The following is a 21358-nucleotide window of genomic DNA, read 5'->3' on the forward strand; positions in this document are numbered from 1 at the left end:
TCCTGCTCTGAGTGAGACCATCCGGTATTTTTTTCTTTCTGGCTAATTTCGCTGAGCATGATCCCTTCCAGCGCCATCCATGTTGCTGCAAATTGCATGTGTTTTTCTTTTTTGAATGCTGAGTAATATTCCATGGTGTATATGTACCACATCTTCTTGATCCAGTCATCTGTTTTTGGGCATGTGGGTTGTTTCCAAAGCTTAGCTGTTTTAAATAGTGCTGCTATAAACATAGGGGTACAGGTGCTCTTAGGAATTGATGTTTCTGTGTCCTTTGGGTAAATACCTAGGAGTGGAATTGCTGGATCATATGGAAGCTCTATATTTAGTAGGTCAAGAAATCTCCACACAGCTCTCCATAGTGGTTGGACTAGTTTGCACTCCCACCAACAGTGCAGGAGAGTTCCTTTTTCTCCTTGTGACTAATAATTTTGAACCAAATCAGGAATAAGTAGTTAGATCTACACATGTGGTTTTTGTTGTTGTTGAACGGCAGTAGTAGTATTATTTTTACTAAATCTCTGGTTAGAAACTACTATATTTTTCAGGTGAATTTCATTGTTTAGAATATTTGACTCCAATTCTGCTGTGCTAGTCCCCACAATGTTTATCATTTGGATTTCCTACTTAATGTTAGCCCACCATTATTGGCCCATTTTATGAATTCACTTTAAGTAATCACCCCCTTTTTTGTTACAGTTTTATCAGTACCTCCTATTTGAATATGATTCATTTTATTTCCTGTGCTCACATTTGGTGATAGTGTACCTTAAACAATTGCTAGTTTTACCAATTGGTTAAAAAATAAGTAGGATAATTATCATACTGGTTTTAAAATTGTCTTTGTTTATCATCAGTTCATCATTTAATTAGTAAGCATTTAATATATCAATAGCATATCAAATTTTAATACTCCTTTCAGTGAATCATTTAGAAAATATTCTTTTTTAGACTTGATCTTGCTATGGATTTTTCTTTTCCACTTGAACAATGTGTTGAGAATAATATTGCATATCCAATTTTAACACTATCATAATAACACTTGTTAAACATTAACCTCTTTTGCATACAGTACTAAGGATGCTATATCTAACAAGTCCAATAAGCCATTGTCATGACTGTTGTCATTCCTCTGAATACCAGCTTGTGTACTGAGTGCTATGTAGTAAGAACAAAACTCCAAATAATTGGCACTAAATAGAGTGGCACTAAATAATTGGAGTGAAATATGTTTTAGTCATTCCTCTATTTAGTACTTGATCATTTTCCCTCAAAAATAGTTGGACTCCCATTCAAGCTTCCTTGCCACTGGAATCCAAAGCTTAGACATATTAAAAATAGAGGACAAAAACATATTTATAAATCATTAGAGATAAAAATGAGAATATCAACCGTGCTCATAGTTAGTGAATGGGTTTCAGTGAATAAAATTAAAAGGAATACTTTCCTACACAATTTATATATTGTAACTTCCCACGTCCTTATTTAAGCTTCCTTGCTGAAACCTTATTAATACCAGTAACATTGTGGAGGTTAACTTATAAAGTATAGAGATACTCCTCACTTTCCCCACTTTTATTTCCTTTTTTGGCATTATCCCGCATTACCCTCTTATCTGTCAAGAATTAGGCACATCATGTCATGTCCAACCTTAGTTAACTACATATTTTATGAGGCATAATTATCATCATATTTAAATTATGGGGTTGTTCAAAGATCTAGTATTGTAGCTACATCAAATGAATATTGAATTGTTCCCAAATACTCATTTCTATTCTGTAGCATTCCTCATCTGTGCATTTATTTTGCAAAATATAGTAAATGGAAAGGGAGCCCTTTTCAATTTTTCTTAGTATGTTTGACAACTATGATCATTTTCTACACATCTACAGTTTGAGTCCTCAGTGAAACTTTTTAATTCAGAAAAACAATTGAGTGTAGTTCTATATAGAATGAGAACTTAAAGCTATTTTCCAAAATAAGTCCTAGACAACCAGTAAGCAAAAGGATTTGTGATTATAGGAGCAAAGCAAGTTTGAAAATGGCTGCCATCATGTCATTCTAACTTAAGTTTATGTAAAGAAAATATATTGTGCTCTATTACTGGGAATTCTTCAATGACAGTTAAAACTCAGAATGCCTCAGAGATCATCACTGCAATGAACTGAAATTAAAACTAAGCTAAACTCAGATTTTATTTTTTTAAAGATTTATTTATTTATTTATTTGTGCATACAAGAACTGGGGTACAGGCCAGAGGTATGGGGGGGTGAGAGGCTTCACCAGAGACAGAGTAGGGAACAGAACAGGCAGACTGACTGAAATACACTGCTGAGGGGGAGCAGCGGGTGAATCAGGAGAGATATGCTGCACCATGGTTGCTCCCTGGCCGCCTGGGGATCAAACTCGTGCTGCAGTGGCTGTGGACAGCCTTGTAGGTTGCGTCTTAACCCCTTGCACCACCAGGGAGGCCCTAAACTTAGATTTTAAATATGGAAATTGAAATATATCTTAATTATGGCAATGTCTCAGGAAAACATTTTGTATCTCTAGAAAATTATAGAGATTGCTTATATATCATATCTTCCTGACTAGCTTTTCTATGGTATGCCTTAATTTAATGCATTTTATTAGACAATTGAAGAGAACCAAAACATACTGTTAGGTAGATATACAGCAAATATTAGGTAAGTGTTCTGAACTGTTTAACTATCAGGCACAACTATTTTCCTTAAAAGTATACATTTCAGAAAGGGAGGATTAGACATGCATTTCCAAATACCTACAAAAGAGAAAGTAATGTAACAAATGTCCCAGATGATTAAAGCAGTATATTTAAAGAAGTAAAGTGTATTTAACGAAATAAAGATGCCTGCCCAATTGGCATAATCACAAGGCCTTCCTTGGTAAAATAAATTTAAATGGTCATAAAATGAGGGAAATTGAAGAATTTGGAAATTATATATTAGGCAAGGGGTGAAATGTATTTGTTTACTGAAAAACGTACCTGGAAGAAGGAAATTGTCCATTTGACTAAAATATTATGGGAAGGTGGGAGAAAATATAAGCTAAGGCATATTAGAACCTGGAGAATAGGTGAGTGTTTATAAATAGTAAGAGTCAAAACAAAACCACCAGTCTTGCTCATGGGATATGAATGGATTCCAGAGTATGAAATTATTTGGAACACATTCCCATACAAGTTATGTCCCACATATCATACTTATTTGATAAAACTCACTTGCCCCTTCAGTCCTTAGATGATTTAAGGAAGATGGTCTTTCTTTTATGTTAAAGTTTGCAAAATTTCCTTTCAGTGGTTTAGATTTGGGACCAGAGGTTCCCTAGAGATTGGTGCTTGGAAGTCTTCAACACTAGACAATTAAATCCATAGATGAATAGTGTATCATTATTAATAACATCCCACATGCTTGAGAACACAGGAAAAATCTGTTGTGAAATTTCCTGACACTTTATTATTTCATGTTTACAAAATGTGTGTTAACTACATTGGATTTCTGTAAATACTTAAAACCTGTATGAGAAAAGTTTCCGTTAGGTAAAAGCTGCCACCATTCATCAATGAGTAATCCTAAATATGAGCTTATTCCCCAAAGGCAGTGAGTATGGAAATAGTTGAAAGAATAATGAAGACTTTGTTTACAGTAGAGTCTGCATTTCCAAAATCGATACTTACGGTTAGGAGCCACATGATGTCGCTCTCGACCATAAAATTAACCTGATGGAAGATAAAAAAAAAAAAAAATCCCCTCTATTCTCATGGTAAAGAAGCTGCATCCACCATCCAGATGCTGGGAAACGGAGAATGCAAAGGAACAGGATTGAATGGTCAGAAGATTTCTTTTGATTTTGAGACAAGATCCCTTAATGAGAACAAAGCACTGCAGGCGTGAGATGGAGTTTTCCAGGGGAAGCCATCAAGAATCCAGGCGTCTGCTGCTCTCACTTCTGCTCCTAGCAGCCTGGGAGGCTGGAAACGGCCAGGTCCGCTACTCGGTCCCCGAGGAGGCCAAACACGGCACCTTCGTGGGCCGCATCGCCCAGGACCTGGGGCTGGAGCTGGCCGAGCTGGTGCCCCGCCTGTTCCGCCTGGCGTCCAAGGGCCGCGGGGACCTTCTGGAGGTAAACCTGCAGAATGGCATTCTGTTCGTGAATTCTCGGATCGACCGCGAGGAGCTGTGCGGGCGGAGCGCGGAGTGCAGCCTGCACCTGGAGGTGATCGTGGACAGGCCGCTGCAGGTGTTCCACGTGGAGGTGGAGGTGAGGGACATTAACGACAATCCCCCTGTGTTCCCAGCAACACAAAAGAATCTGTTTATGGCCGAATCCAGGCCGCTTGACTCTCGGTTTCCACTAGAGGGCGCGTCGGATGCAGATATCGGGGAGAACGCTCAGCTCACTTACAGACTGAGTCCCAGTGATTATTTCACGCTGGAAAAACCGTCAGAGGACAAATGGGCTAAGCGTCTTGGGCTTGTACTAAGGAAACCTTTAGACAGGGAAGAGTCTCCGGAACTTCATTTAACTCTCACGGCCACCGATGGAGGCAAACCCGAGCTGACTGGCACCGTTCAGTTACTTGTGGAAGTGCTGGACGCCAATGACAATGCCCCGATTTTCGACAAAGCGCTCTATACAGTGAAACTACCAGAAAATGCACCTAACGGAACGTTGGTCATTAAACTAAACGCCTCAGATTTAGACGAAGGCTTGAATGGGGATATTATTTATTCATTTTCGACGGATATTTCACCAACTGTGAAATCCAGGTTCCATGTTGATCCAAATACTGGAGAAATTATGGTAAAGGGATATATCGATTTTGAAGAAAGCAAATCCTATGAAATTCTTGTAGAGGGTATTGACAAGGGACAGCTTCCACTGTCTGGCCATTGTACAGTTGTGGTAGAAGTTGAAGATACTAATGATAATATGCCAGTGATGGAATTCAAGTCCCTGTCCCTCCCAATTAGAGAGGATGCTCCACTGGGCACCGTCATCGCCCTGATCAGCGTGCATGACCGCGACTCCGGTGTCAACGGGCAGGTGACCTGCAGCCTGACGCCCCATGTCCCCTTCAAGCTGGTGTCCACCTTCAAGAACTACTATTCGCTGGTGCTGGACAGCGCCCTGGACCGCGAGAGCGTGCCGAGCTACGGGGTGGTGGTGACCGCGCGCGACGGGGGCTCGCCTCCGCTGTCGGCCACGGCCAGCGTGTGGGTGGAGGTGGCCGACGTGAACGACAACGCGCCCGCGTTCGCGCAGCCCGAGCTCACGGTGTTCGTGAGGGAGAACAACGCGCCCGGCCGCCACATCTGCACGCTGTCGGCGCGCGACCCCGACGCGCAGGAGAACGCGCAGGTGTCCTACTCGCTGGTGGAGCGGCGGGTGGGCGAGCGCGCGCTGTCGAGCTACGTGTCGGTGCACGCGGAGAGCGGCCGGGTGTTCGCGCTGCAGCCGCTGGACCACGAGGAGCTGGAGCTGCTGCAGTTCCAGGTGAGCGCGCGCGACGCGGGCGTGCCGCCTCTGGGCAGCAACGTGACGCTGCAGGTGTTCGTGCTGGACGAGAACGACAACGCGCCCGCGCTGCTGCCGGGCGGCGCGGGCGAGCTGGTGCCGCGCTCGCTGGGCGCGGGCCACGTGGTGGCCAAGGTGCGCGCGGTGGACGCGGACTCGGGCTACAACGCGTGGCTGTCGTACGAGCTGCTGCAGCCGGCGGCGGCGGCGGCGGCGGGCGGCGCGCGCGGCCCGTTCCGCGTGGGGCTGTACACGGGCGAGATCAGCACGACGCGCGCCCTGGACGAGGCGGACGCGCCGCGCCAGCGCCTGCTGGTGCTGGTGAAGGACCACGGCGAGCCGGCGCTCACGGCCACGGCCACGGTGCTGCTGTCGCTGGTGGAGAGCGGGCTGGCGCCCCGCGCGTCGTCGCGCGCGCCCGAGGGCGCGGCGGGCGCGCCGACGGCGCTGCTGGACGTGAACGTGTACCTGATCGTCGCCATCTGCGCCGTGTCCAGCCTGCTGGTGCTGACGCTGCTGCTGTACGTGGCGCTGCGCTGCTCGGCGCCGCCGGGCGAGGGCGAGGGCGCGGGCGCGGGCGCGGCCGGGAAGCCGGCGCTGGTGTGCGCCAGCGCGGTGGGGAGCTGGTCGTGCTCGCAGCAGCGGCGGCAGAGGGTGTGCTCCGGGGAGGGCCCGCCCAAGACCGACCTCATGGCCTTCAGCCCCAGTGTACCTGACTCTCGGGACAGAGAGAATCAAGAGTCATCTAGTGGGGATTCCCTTTTAAAGGTGAGTTTATTAATATCATTTGCTTAATCTGAAGTTAGTCTGCTTTTATTATATCAACTTCTTTTTTTTTTTTTAAGATTTATTTATGCATACAAGCACTGGGGTAGAGTGTGGTGGCCAGAGTGTGGTGGGTGAGAGGATTCACCCGAGACAGAGACGGTAACAGAACAGGCAGACTGACTGAAATTCAGTGCTGAGGGGAGCAGCGGAGAGTCAGGAGTGGTCTGCTGTGCCATGTGGGTAGCTCCCTGACTGGGGAATGGAAATTCCTGCTGCAGTGGCTGAGGATAAGCTTCATATGTTGCCTCTTAACCCCTTGTGCCACCAGGGAGGCCCTCAACTTCTTTTTTTTTAAAGATTTATTTATTCATACAAGAGTTGGGGTGCAGGCCAGAGGTGTGTGTGTTGGGGGGGAGGGGTGAGAGAATTCACCAGAGACAGAGTGGCGAGCAGAACTTGTGGATTGACTGAAATACACTGCTAAACTGATAGGGGGTGAGACAGGAGAGGTCTGCTGTGCCATGTGGGTTAACTTCCTGTCCTGGGATGGAACTCATGCTGCAGTGGCTTGGGATGGCTTCCCATTGCTAACACTTAACCCCTTGCGCCACCAGAGAGGCTCTATATCAACTTCTTAGCTATTTGTTATTTCATTTTTTAAAGATTTATTTATTTTTGCATAGAGCTGGGGTACAGGCCAGAGGTGTGTGGTTGGGGGTGCGGATTAACCAGAGAGAGAGTGGGGAACAGAACATGTGGATTGACTGAAATATTTTTTATTTAAAATTTTTTTTATTCATACAAGAACTGGGGTATAGGCCAGAGGTGTAGGGGGTGGTGGTGAAAGGATTCACCAGAAACAGAATGTGGAGCAGAACAGGCAGGTCTACTGAATGAAATACACTGCTGAGAGGAGAGGCAGCCTGGACAGGAGAGGTCTGCTATGCCACCATGTGTCTGCTCTCTGGCTAGTAAAGGAACTTAGGCTGCAGTGGCTGGTGATAGGTTAATAGCGCTGAGACTTTAACCCTTGCACCATCAGTGAGGCCCCTTAATTAAAATTTTTTTCAGAATCTAAATCTGAGAATTAAAATTCTTTACTACTTACCCATTTAAATTCTTTTAAACTATAGGAAACCCAAGGCAATATTATTTTAAAATTTTATTCTTATTTGCCTGTTTATATAACTAGTAATATATATTTTGTGGTTGCCCTCTCCCTCAATTTTCAGTAGTAATGCACTTTTTAGAAATAATTTGTACTGGGCCTCCCCGGTGGCGCAGCGGTTGAGCGCTGGGTTGCGAAGCTGCCCGCGGCCTCTGCGGCACCAGTTCGATCCCCGGCTGCTCCCCGGCCACCGGAGGAGGATCCCACATGGTGCGCAGAACTCTCCTGCCACCCGCTGCTCCCCTCAGCAGTGTACTTCAGTCCTTCTGCCTGCTCTGCTCCCCACTCTGGCTATGGTGAATTCTCTCACCCTCCCGCGCTTCTGACTGTACCCAGTGCGTGTATAGACAAAAAACAAACAAATAAAATAAATAAATAAATAAATAAATAAATAAAAACATGCCTCTATAGAAAAAAAAAATTAAAAAAAAAAGAAATAATTTGTACTATTTGCCCATAATATATTGAAAAGTGCTGTCAGAATGATTTACATCAATCAATTATTTATTTATTTATTTATTTATTTTTTTTTTTTTTATAAATTTTATTGTTATATTCCCCATACAATTGCAGCCCCCCATTCTGACCCCAATCCCTCCCCTCCCGCCCCCGCCCCCCTAAAATTGTCTCTGGTTCATAGTTTTTTGTTGATTTTGATTTTCACTTTCTTATAGTTATTCATTTTCCTGGTCCCTTATTTAAGTTTTCTAGATTCCTGCTATGAGTGAGACCATCCGGTATTTTTCTTTTTCTTTTTGGCTTATTTCGCTGAGCATGATCCCTTCCAGCGCCATCCATGTTGCAGCAAATTGCATGTGTTTATCTTTTTTGAATGCTGAGTAATATTCCATGGTATATATGTACCACATCTTCTTGATCCAGTCATCTATTTTTGGGCATTTGGGTTGTTTCCAAAGCTTAGCTATTGTAAACAGTGCTGCTATAAACATAGGGGTGCAGGTGTTCTTTGGAATTGATGTTTCTGTGTCCTTTGGGTAAATACCTAGGAGTGGAATTGCTGGGTCATATGGAAGCTCTATGTTTAGTAGGTCCAGAAATCTCCACACAGCTTTCCACAGTGGTTGGACCAGTTTGCACTCCCACCAACAGTGCAGAAGAGTTCCTTTTTCTCCACACCCTCGCCAACATTTGTTGTTGCTAGTTTTTTTAATATGTGCCATTCTCACTGGTGTAAGATGGTATCTCATGGTAGTTTTGATTTGCATTTCCCTGATGACAAGTGATGTTGAACATTTTTTCATATGCCTGTTGGCCATTTGCATTTCCTCTTCAGAGAAGTTTCTTTTAAGCTCTTCTGCCCATTTTTTGACTGGATTATTTTCTTTGTTGTTGTTGAGACTCATCAGCTCTTTGCAGATTTTTGTGATCAGTCCTTTATCATTAGTGTTGGGTGCAAAAATGTTCTCCCAGTTGGTGGGGTTTCTCTTTGTTTTTGTTATTGTCTCTTTTGCTGTGCAAAAGCTCTTTAATTTGATATAGTCCCAGCTGTTTATCTTTGCCTTCACTATCACAGCTTTGGGTGATGTGTCTGTAAAGATGTCTTTGATGTGCAAATCCCGTAGTGTTTCGCCTATATTTCCTTCTATATATTTTATGGTTTCAGGTCTTACGTCTAGTTCTTTAATCCATTTTGAGTTGATTTTTGTGTATGGTGTGAGGTGGTGGTCAAGCTTCATTCTTTTGCATGTAGCGACCCAGTTTTCCCAGCACCATTTATTGAACAAACTTTCTTTGCTCCAATGCATAGTCTTTGCTCCTTTGTCAAAGATTAGTTGACCATAAACCTGTGGGTTTATTTCTGGATTTTCTATTCGATTCCATTGGTCTGTATGTCTGTTCTTGTTCCAATACCATGCGGTTTTGATGATTATGGCTTTGTAGTATAGTTTGAAGTCTGGGAGTCTGATGCCTCCATTCCCTTCTTTTTTTTTCAGGAGAGCTTTGGCTATTCGGGGTTTTTTGTGATTCCATATGAATTTCATCAATAATTGTTCTATTTCTTTGAAGAATGACATTGAAATTTTGATTGGAATAGCATTGAATCTGTATATTGCTTTTGGAAGGATGGCCATTTTAATAATGTTTATTCTTCCAATCCATGAGCAGGGGATGTCTCTCCATTTCTTTGTGTCTTCTTCTATTTCTTTTAACAGTGTTTTATAGTTTTCTTTGTATAGGTCCTTTACCTCTTTTGTTAGATTTATTCCCAAATATTTGATTTTTTTTGTTTCAATAACAAAAGGGATGGTCTTTTTGATTTCTTCTTCTTCAGATTTATTGTTTGTGTATAGGAAGGCTACTGACTTTTGCGTGTTGATTTTGTTTCCTGCCACTTTACTGAACTGATTGATGAGTTGAATTAGCTTTTCTGTGGAGTTTTTGGGGTTCTCTATGTATAATATCATATCGTCTGCAAATAGTGATAGTTTGACTTCTTCTTTTCCTATTTGGATTCCTTGGATGTCTTTCTCTTGTCTTATTGCCCTGGCTAGGACTTCCAGTATTATATTGAAAAGCAATGGTGAGAGTGGACATCCTTGTCTTGTTCCAGATCTTAATGGAATTGCTTTCAGCTTTTCACCATTGAGAATGATACTGGCTGTTGGCTTGTCATAGATGGCCTTTATGATGTTGAGGTATGTTCCTTGTATCCCAAGAATTTCAAGGGCTTTTATCATGAATGGGTGTTGCACTTTGTCGAAAGCTTTCTCAGCATCTATTGATATTATCATATGGTTTTTATATTTCTTTTTGTTGATGTGTTGGATAACGTTGATTGATTTTCGGATGTTAAACCATCCTTGTGCCCCTGGAATGAATCCAACTTGGTCGTGGTGAATTATCTTATGGATACATTGTTGGATTCTGATAGCTAAAATTTTATTGAGGATTTTTGCATCAGTGTTCATTAGGGAGATTGGCCTGTAGTTTTCCTTTTTTGTGTTGTCCTTGTTCGGTTTTGGTATTAGTGTAATGTTGGCTTCATAGAACGTGTTTGGTATTGTCCCTTCCTTCTCAATTTTTTGGAAGAGTTTGTGAAGGATAGGCACTAATTCGTCTCTGAATGTTTGGTAGAATTCATTTGTAAATCCATCAGGTCCTGGGCTTTTGTTTTTGGGGAGGTTTTTGATTACCATTTCAATTTCGCTAATTGTAATTGGTCTGTTTAGGTGTTCTATTTCTTCTTTATCTAGCTTTGGGTGATGGTAGAGTTGTAGGAATTTGTCCATCTCCTCTAGATTGTTAAACTTGTTTCCATATAACTGTTCATAGTAGTTACTGATTATTCTTTTGATTTCTGCTGTGTCCGTTGTGATTTCTCCTCTTTCATTGATGATCCTGTTTATTTGTGCTTTCTCCCTTTTTTCCTTTGTGAGCCTGGCTAGGGGTTTGTCTATTTTATTGATTTTTTCAAAGAACCAGCTCTTGGTTTCATTGATCTTTTGGATTGTTTTTTTAGTTTCAATTTCATTTATTTCTGCTTTGGTTTTTATTATTTCTTTTCTTCTACTGGTTTTGGGGTTTTTTTGTTGTTCTTTTTCTAGATCTTTGAGCTTCGAGATTAGGTTGTTTCTTTGCGTTCTTTCTTGTTTCTTGATGTGAGCTTCTATTGCTATATATTTTCCTCTTATTACTGCTTTTGCTGCATCCCATACATTTAGGATATTGGTGTCCTCCTTGTCGTTCAATTCAAAAAATTTTTTAATTTCTTCTTTGATCTCCTCATTAGTCCAGTGGTCTTCCAGTAGTGTGGTTTTTAATCTCCATGAGGTAGGAAAGTTCCTTGCCTTCTTTTTATGGTTTATTTCTAGTTTGATGCCTTCATGGTCAGAAAAGATGGTTGATATGATTTCAATCTTGGTGTATCTGTTGATGTTTGTCTTGTGCCCCAGTATGTGATCGATCCTGGAGAATGATCCGTGTGCGCTTGAGAAAAATGTGTACTCCATTTTTTTGGGGTTTAGTGTTCTATAGATGTCTGTTAAGCCCAATTGCTCTAGGTCTTTATTTAGAGCTTTGGTTTCTTTACTTATTTTTTGTCTTGTTGATCTATCCATTGTTGATAGTGGTGTGTTGAAGTCTCCCACTACGTATGTGTTTTCTCTGTACATCAATCAATTATTTAAAGTGAAAAGTTCTGTTACATCTATTCCAGAAGCTATTCAAATCCATTTTCCAAATTACTTTTCCTTTTCTCTTCCCCAAATGTAACCACAATATTCACTCTATAATTGTTATCAGTTAAGATCTGTTTCTTAAACTTTTCTTAAATGGAATTACACTAAATACGCTATGTTCATTCATGCAGTTGTAGTTTGCGATGTATATCATTCATCATTCTATGGGATATCCATATTGGTATATGTAGTTGGAGTTCATTCATTTTCTAGTAGTTTATTCTGTGGATATGTTATAAAGTATTTATTCCACATGATATTGCATTGTTTTTCCTTTTGTCTAATCCAAACAATGCTTTCATTAATAATAGTTTAAATTTTCAGTGTCTGTGTAAATTCATACCTCTATTTTTTAAGTGTAAGCAAGATTGGTGGAACATAGCATATTTATATTATCTTTATCTTTAATAGGTAATGATAGTTTCCTTAATGCTATTATCTGTTCACCCTGGTGCTACCACTGTTTTAGAGTTTTTTTTTTTTAAGATTTATTTATTTTTATACACGATGAGAGGATTCACCAGAGACAGAGCAGGGAACAGAACAGGCAGACTGACAAAATACACTGCTGAGGGGAGCAGCTTGCTGGACAGGAGAGATCTGCTCAGCCATGTGGGACTCTCACTGGCCAGCTGGGATCGAACCGGTGCTGCAGAGTGCCGCAGCAGAGGCTGCGGACAGCTTCACAGTGCGGCGCTTAACCACCTGCACCACCAGGGAGGCCCTGTTTTAGAGTTGTTACTGCTCCATGTCATCTGCAAAATTTTCCATTGCCAGATTATGTACATGGTTGCCAGTTTGCTGGATGTGTTTTATATTTTCAGTACTTTTGACTTTATTACATGTTTTCTGAATTATGAATGAGGTTGATCATCTTTACACATTGTTATTGGCTATTTTTATATCCTATTTTATGCAGTGGTTGTTTACATCTCCTACCTAATTTTCTATTGCTTTCAAAATTTCTTACAATCTGTACATAACCTTTTTTCCTGTTTTGCCATCTTCCACTACACTGCTTGTCTTTTCATTCATGTTTTGTACAGTTAAACACTCATTTATTTGCCTTTTGGTCAACAGACATTTAAAATGTTAGTTGAGGGCCTCCCCGGTGGCGCAGCGGTTGAGCGCTGGGTTGCGAAGCTGCCCGCAGCCTCTGTGGTGCCGGTTCGATCCCCGGCTGTTCCCCGGCCACCGGAGGAGGGTCCCACATGGCGCGCAGACCTCTCCTGCCGCCCGCTGCTCCCCTCAGCAGTGTACTTCGGTCCTTCTGCCTGCTCTGCTCCCCGCTCTGGCTCTGGTGAATCCTCTCACCCTCCCGCGCTTCTGACTGTACCCAGTGCATGTATAAACAAAACAAACAAGTAAATAAATAAATAAATAAATAAATAAATAAAACATGCCTCTATAAAAAAAAAATGTTAGTTGAGATCAATTTATCAATCTTTTCTTTTTAATTCTATATCATAAAGATAATTTCTTATGGTATATTTGGTTTCATTTTTCACATTAGATGTACAATCTACTTAGATTTTTTTCTCGCTTGTTGTGATATGGGAACAAAGATTAATTTTCCCCAAGGACATGCTACTGAACCTAGATCAGTTCTCAAGAAATGAGTTCTTTTTAAAAAAATTTTTCCAACATCTACATATAGGCTGTTTTTTTTTTTAAAGATTTGTTTATTTATACAAGAACTGGGGTACAGTCAGAGGTGTGGGAGGGTGAGAGAATTCACCAGAGACAGAGCAGGGAGCAGAACAAGCAGACAGACTGAAGACACTGCTGAGGGGAGGAGCGCGAGAGGCAGGAGAGGTCTGCTGCACCCTGTGGGTTTCTCCTTGGCCTGGGGAAGGGATTGAACTCATCTGTAGTGGATGGCGATAGCTTGATAGCACTGTCTTTAACCCCTGCACCACCAGGGAGGCCCTGCTGTAGTTTTTTTTAATTCTGAATCTTTCCCAGGGTTAAAGACAGTGCTATCAAGCTATCGCCATCCACTACAGATGAGTTCAATCCCTTCCCCAGGCCAAGGAGAAACCCACAGGGTGCAGCAGACCTCTCCTGCCTCTCGCGCTCCTCCCCTCAGCAGTGTCTTCAGTCTGTCTGCTTGTTCTGCTCCCTGCTCTGTCTCTGGTGAATTCTCTCACCCTCCTGCACTTCTCACTGTACCCAGTGCTTGTATAAATAAATAAAAATAAATCTTAAGAAAAAAATCAATAAAATTATAAAAAAATAAATAAAATTGAATATGACTTAAGAGATTATCATTTCCCTCAATTTAATGACAAATAATCTAGGCCTGGAAACAAACAAACAAACAAAAAAGTTGCTTAAAGGCATGTGGATATTAAAGTGAAGGCATAGAATAGATCCAAAAGTTCTAAAATTTAATTCCTTTTCTCTCTTCTAATGTGCTCACTTGGCATTAATGAAGTAGTAGGATTGTAAGTAAAAACATTATTTAATATGCTTATTTGCCCAGATACTTTTAAATTATTTCCAGACTTTCATCCCAGAATGAATGTATAATATGAATGTTGTAGAATAATATCCTATAGGGAAGTTGAGACATTATAGGAATAATGGAAATATTGTACCATATACACACAATGTGCTTAGAATAAATTATTTTCTATATATTAATATAATAAATTTTTAGTCAAATTTTATGTAGCTGCACAGATTGTTTATAAATCTTTTAAAAGATTCTTCAACTCCACCTCTAATTTCTTTGCAAAGTGGTAGATCTAAGTGATTTTCTCATTTGGGAGAATTATTGCCTTTAATACTTTATTCTGGAGGGTTTTTTTTAGGAAAAATAGACAACTAGCTGCCAATGTAAAATTAAAATTCAATGTAAAATTAAAATTAAAATTTCTAAAATTTCTAGTTACATCTTCCAGAATGCTTCCCAGCAAATTAAGTAGAGATACATCAAAATATTGTCAGGTTTCTTTCATAACTCAAATTCATTGTCCTTTTTTTTTTTTTTTTTTGTGGGACTCACCGGTGGCGGGGGATCGAGCTAGTGCTGCAGAGGCTGCGGGCAGCCTGGCAACCCAGCACTAAATCGCTGCGCCACCAGGGGAGGCCCATAACTCAAATTCATTGTCAAGAAAAGGGATTTATTTTTGCAATGGGACTTAGACATACTTGAAATCTCTAAAGAAACTAGCAAGTTAGAAATTCAGTCAATAGAGTAAGTTAAAATATTAGACTGCAGGAATGGCTCAGAATAAAATTTAAATGATTTTCTGTATTTAGAGTTGTATATGGAATTAAGTCCATCGAGTCTGTAATTGTTGAGGAAGTAACCTAAAAAAAAGTCAAGCATTGAAGGACAAATGCTATGATCATTTAAAAACAATATAAGGGCCTCCCCGGTGGCGCAGCGGTTGAGCCCTGGGTTGCGAAGCTGCCCGCAGCCTCTGCAGCGCCGGTTCAATCCCTGGCTGCTCCCCGGCCACCAGAGGAGGGTCCCACATGGCACGCAGACCTCTCCTGCCGCCTGCTGCTCCCCTCAGCAGTGTACTTTGGTCCTTCTGCCTACTCTGCTCCCTGCTCTGGCTCTGGTGAATTCTCTCACCCTCCTGCGCTTCTGACTGTACCCAGTGCTTGTATAAATAAATAAATAAATAAATAAATCTTTAAAAATAAATAAATAAAAACAATATAAACTAAAACCTGTGAAGACAGGTCAAATGTCAAAAACTTTGTTTTCTCTTAGAATATCTTACATGAAAGAAAGTTATAAACTGAAAGAAACCTGTGAGACTGTTCATAGCATTTTCTTCATTGGGTATAAATATATCTTGAAAATATTTTCTAAATTTCTGTGCATACATCGTTAATACCAAAATATCAGTTTGGTTTTTAAACACTTAATATTTACTACAAAAATAAATTTAGTTATAGTATAGTCTTAAAATGTCACATCAATCATGTTTCTACAATAGAAGGTGAACCAACATTAAATGATTATATTGTAACACATGATTTATCATCATTTTTTAATTTCCTTTTTACCACTGCATATTAAAATATTTATACATTATCATTATCTGTAACTAATAGGTAAGTAGTCTTGAAAGTTGATTAATGTTTAAATTCTTTAGCATTTGGATGATGTGAATGCTAGTGGAAATTCCTATTAGTAGAGATGGTAAGAATCTTTAAGATCAACATTAAATACTGCAAAGAAGGTGCATCTGACATGGATATCAGAGGAATGCAAATTGGTTTTATGAGTAACAGAGGTAGTATTGAAACATCCCATCAAAATAAGAGGAAAAACTCAGGAATTGTAGTATGAAGTATATAAATGTGGAAACAAATGAAAAACTAAAACTTTTAATGTCAGTCGGGGACTATATAAAGTCTCTCCCTAAGGAGAATAGACTAATACAAATCACTGTAGTAAAAATTGGGGTGTTAAAACTCTAACAATAGCGATTTTGCAATACCTTATGCAAGTTGATATATTTCATTTAAAATTTAGTGATATATGTTGGTATAATGGTTGGAGAGAAAGAGAATAAAGAATACACACATCATTGAAACTGGGAAATATTTAACCAAAGTAAGGTTAAGTAAAGCATAACAAAGTAGAAACTTACCCTTTCATCCACATGATGGCGCTGGAAACCGAAACTTTGTATTTATTTATTTATTTATTTTAACAACAAAGGAATCCAGGGTATTTTCCTTAGACAGAAAAACGGTCACTCCATATTTTACTCCGCTGCTGAAGCTGAAAAGGTGAGCAATAACCAGTTCAGCAAACTGGGAATTAAATTTCCCAAAACTATTTTGTGACTGTGCAATAGACGTTTGAAAATTGGAACGATTTTGCAATGGTATATTCCCAGAGAAGAAATACAGGATCCCGGCGTCTGCTGCTCTCGCTTCTGCTCCTCACAACCTGGGAGGCTGGCAGCGGCCAGGTCCACTACTCCGTCACTGAAGAGGCCAAACACGGCACCTTCGTGGGCCGCATCGCCCAGGACCTGGGGCTGGAGCTGGCCGAGCTGGTGCCCCGCCTGTTCCGCCTGGCGTCCAAGGGCCGCGGGGACCTTCTGGAGGTAAACCTGCAGAATGGCATTCTGTTCGTGAATTCTCGGATCGACCGCGAGGAGCTGTGCGGGCGGAGCGCGGAGTGCAGCCTGCACCTGGAGGTGATCGTGGACAGGCCGCTGCAGGTGTTCCACGTGGAGGTGGAGGTGAGGGACATTAACGACAACGCGCCTAGGTTCTTCAGACAGGAACAAAGATTATTTATCTTGGAGTCAAGAATAGCGGATTCCCGGTTTCCGCTAGAGGGCGCATCTGATATGGATATCGGAGCAAATGCAGAATTGAGATATAAACTAAGTCCTAGTGAATATTTTGACTTGGATGTTAGAGCAAACGAAGACGAAACAAATTTTTTAGAGCTGGTTTTGAAGAAGCCAGTAGATAGAGAAGAAACCCAAGAACATCGTTTAATGCTGATTGCAGTTGATGGAGGAAAACCAGAACTGACAGGTACAGTTCAATTGTTGATTACTGTATTAGATGCAAATGATAATGCACCGGAATTCGACAAATCAATTTATAATGTCAGATTAATGGAAAATGCACCAAATGGAACATTAGTTATTAAACTAAACGCCTCAGATGCAGATGAGGGTATTAATAAGGATATAGTATACCTCTTCAGTAATCTTGTTCTAGATAATGTAAAATCTAAGTTTATAATAAATTCTGATAGTGGGGAAATAAGAGTTAAGGGAAAACTGGATTACGAAGAGTGTAAAATATACGAAATTAATATTGATGCTGTAGACAAAAGTGCATTCCCTTTAACTGGACACTGCAAAGTAATAGTGAAAATCCTGGATGAGAATGATAATACCCCAGAGATGGTCATAACCTCCCTATCTCTGCCCGTCCAAGAGGACTCTCCGCTGGGCACTGTCATCGCACTGATCAGTCTGTCTGATCGAGATTCAGGTGCCAATGGGCAAGTGACCTGCTCTCTGACACCCAACGTTCCTTTCAAACTGGTGTCCACCTTCAAAAATTATTATTCGCTCGTGCTGGACAAAGCCCTGGACCGCGAGAACATATCGAACTATAAATTGGTGGTGACCGCGCGCGACGGGGGCTCGCCTCCGCTGTCGGCCACGGCCAGCGTGTGGGTGGAGGTGGCCGACGTGAACGACAACGCGCCCGCGTTTGCGCAGCCCGAGCTCACGGTGTTCGTGAGGGAGAACAACGCGCCCGGCCGCCACATCTGCACGCTGTCGGCGCGCGACCCCGACGCGCAGGAGAACGCGCGGGTGTCCTACTCGCTGGTGGAGCGGCGGGTGGGCGAGCGCGCGCTGTCGAGCTACGTGTCGGTGCACGCGGAGAGCGGCCGGGTGTTCGCGCTGCAGCCGCTGGACCACGAGGAGCTGGAGCTGCTGCAGTTCCAGGTGAGCGCGCACGACGCGGGCGTGCCGCCTCTGGGCAGCAACGTGACGCTGCAGGTGTTCGTGCTGGACGAGAACGACAACGCGCCCGCGCTGCTGCCGGGCGGCGCGGGCGAGCTGGTGCCGCGCTCGCTGGGCGCGGGCCACGTGGTGGCCAAGGTGCGCGCGGTGGACGCGGACTCGGGCTACAACGCGTGGCTGTCGTACGAGCTGCTGCAGCCGGCGGCGGCGGCGGCGGGCGGCGCGCGCGGCCCGTTCCGCGTGGGGCTGTACACGGGCGAGATCAGCACGACGCGCGCCCTGGACGAGGCGGACGCGCCGCGCCAGCGCCTGCTGGTGCTGGTGAAGGACCACGGCGAGCCGGCGCTCACGGCCACGGCCACGGTGCTGCTGTCGCTGGTGGAGAGCGGGCTGGCGCCCCGCGCGTCGTCGCGCGCGTCCGAGGGCGCGGCGGGCGCGCCGACGGCGCTGCTGGACGTGAACGTGTACCTGATCGTCGCCATCTGCGCCGTGTCCAGCCTGCTGGTGCTGACGCTGCTGCTGTACGTGGCGCTGCGCTGCTCGGCGCCGCCGGGCGAGGGCGAGGGCGCGGGCGCGGGCGCGGGCGCGGGCGCGGGCGCGGCCGGGAAGCCGGCGCTGGTGTGCGCCAGCGCGGTGGGGAGCTGGTCGTGCTCGCAGCAGCGGCGGCAGAGGGTGTGCTCCGGGGAGGGCCCGCCCAAGACCGACCTCATGGCCTTCAGCCCCAGCCTTCCTCCGTGTCCCAGTTCTGCAGATAGCGTGAGTCTCAAAAATCTTATTCATAATCATATTTGTCATATTTGTCGCTTTAACAAAATAGGAAGTTTTCCCACCCTCATTTTGTTTCTAAAATTATGACTTTATTCTTAAATTTGTTGCATTCTTTTAGACATCAATTCTCTATAGATGCTAATTCGTTTACTTACATAGTTATGCTTAAAATACACTTTCATTTAAGACAATCACTTGCACTATATATATATCTCTAATATATATATATATATATATATATATATATATGTAGTGTCTTTTCCAGTAACATTAATCTATTTAAAAAGGTTTTTCAGGTTGGAGTTGGTGGATTAACTTTCCTTGCACTATGGAATATCTTTTTAAGATTAAAATTTGTAAGCATAGTTTCAAATCTTAGGAAATACAGGAGGGTATTTGTAAGACATTTCAATGAGTGTTTTCAAATTTTCATGACTTCATAGAAATATTTTAATTTCATTATTTTGCTCTTGTTTGTTCTCCATTGTACATCAATTGTATTCGTATTCTTTTTAAAATTGTTTTAAAGATTTTTTTATTTATGCACACAGGAACTGGGGTACAGGCCAGACATGTGGGGGGTGAGAGGATTCACCAGCGACAGAGTGGGGAACAGAACAGGCAGACTGACTGAAATACCGTGCTGAGGGGAGCAGTGGGTGAGACAGGAGAGTTCTGCTACGCCATGTGGGTAGCTCCCTGGAGGGCTAGGGGATCATACTTAGGCCACAGAGGCTTCACAGTGCTTCACTCAACCCCTTGCACCACCAGGGAGGCTCTGTATTGGTGTTCTTTATACACCAAGTTCTTTTAACTTATTTTCTGTAACCTTTGACCACTTAATTCTTTTCAGTTTGTCTTTCGCATACTCACGATGATTTTATATTTATTTGAAATTTACTCTACACATTTAGCTTCAGCATCTTCACTTTATTCTTTTTTGACTATGAAATTTTTAAATTAAATTTAATTTAATTTTTAAGATTTATTTTTTTAATATTCCCCATACAGTTGCACCCACCTTATTTTGACCCCAACCCCTCCTCTCTCCATCCCCCCATAGTGTGTCTCTGGTTTATAATTGCTTGTTGATTTTGATTTTTTCTTTATTATAGTTATTCTTTCCTGGTACCTTATTTAGGTTTTCTAGATTCCTGCTCTGAGTGAGGCCATCTGGTATTTTTCTTATTCTTTCTGGCTTATTTCACTGTGCTTGATCCCTTCCAGCTCCATCCGTGTTGCTGCAAATTGCATGAGTTTATCTTTTTTGATTGCTGAGTAATATTCCATGGTGTATATATACCACATCTTCTTGATCCAGTCATCTATTTTTGGGCATTTGGGTTGTTTCCAAAGCTTAGCTATTGTAAATAGTGCTGCTATAAACATAGGGGTGCAGTTGCCCTTTTGAATTAATGTTTCTGTGTCCTTTGGGTAAATACCTAGGAGTGGAATTGCTGGATCATACAATGAAAAATTTTCACATAGTTCAGAATGTTTTCCTTCTAACTCCAATATAAAGATACTTAATTTATCTCCTTGAATATTTCAATTGTTGCATTTCATTGGTTATCCTATTGGAAATATTTTCTTTATATGTAAATAAACTCCCCTCTCATTTTAAGCATAATATTCATATTGATTTTCCTCTTGTTTCCTTGACTTAATGTATCTTGGTGAACATGATACTTTAGGAAATTCTCCACTCTTTTTTCCAGATCTATGATACCCCATTTTTTAAGATATAATTTTTCCTTTAGCATTACATCAAGGTATAGTGGAACAGTGATTAGTTTTTCACCAGTTTACATCTTTTGAACATTTCAATTTTTCTCATATTAGTGAGGCAAATTGGGAAAATATGAGAAATTCCTAGCACAATTAAGTCCAAAATTTTTTGTATTTATTGTTGCTTTTTATTTTCAGATTTTAAAAAGTGACCTATATTGTCTTCAAAATATGATACACAGAGTGTCATTGAAAATAATACTGGAAATGACAGCTTTTGGTCACATCTCAAGTCATATGAAAGTTGTTCAAATATTTTGTCATTTCTGATTTGGAGGATTCAATTAGAGTTGTACTCCTAAAGATTGTGGTGGCATGTGAAAGACAGATTTTGGGCACACTTTGAATATGACAGGAAGCAAAAGGGGTAATAAAAATATGGTCAAGTAACATTAGAGTGTTCATACCATTAAAATAAAATGTGAATTCCAGGGCATCCCTGGTAGAGCAGGCGGTTGAGCACAGCGCTGTGGAGTTGTCCGCAGCCTCTGCAGTGTGGGTTCGATCCTGGCTGGCTGCAGAGATGCCTACATGGTGTGGCAGAGCTCTCCTGTCTCGCCCACTGCTCCCCTCAGCAGTGTATTCTTCAGTCTGCCTGTTCTGTTCCCTGCTCTGTCTCTGGTGAATCCTCTACCCTCCCACACATCTGGCCT

The 21358-nt window shown here is 42.1% G+C and overlaps 1 protein-coding gene across 5 annotated transcripts in view; it reads left to right on the top strand.

The window, feature by feature from the left end:
• Positions 1 to 21358, top strand: part of LOC311182688 (protocadherin alpha-C2) — a gene marked incomplete at its 5' end in the record, with an annotated part of 214278 nt that overhangs the window by 17885 nt on the left and 175035 nt on the right. Inside the window, one exon of one of the 5 annotated variants that reach the window (XM_084251685.1) lies at positions 3889 to 6306. The exons of 3 other annotated variants lie outside the window; for them this stretch is intronic. In XM_084251685.1, coding sequence (XP_084107811.1) covers positions 3889 to 6306 — 2418 coding nt within the window. Of the gene's footprint in view, positions 1 to 3888; positions 6307 to 16529; positions 18906 to 21358 lie in introns of those variants that run through there. One more of the 5 variants, XM_084251679.1, reaches the window with a different exon arrangement.

Source organism: Talpa europaea, assembly GCF_964194135.1.
Source record: "Talpa europaea genome assembly, chromosome: 13".
NCBI classification, from domain to species: domain Eukaryota; kingdom Metazoa; phylum Chordata; class Mammalia; order Eulipotyphla; family Talpidae; genus Talpa; species Talpa europaea.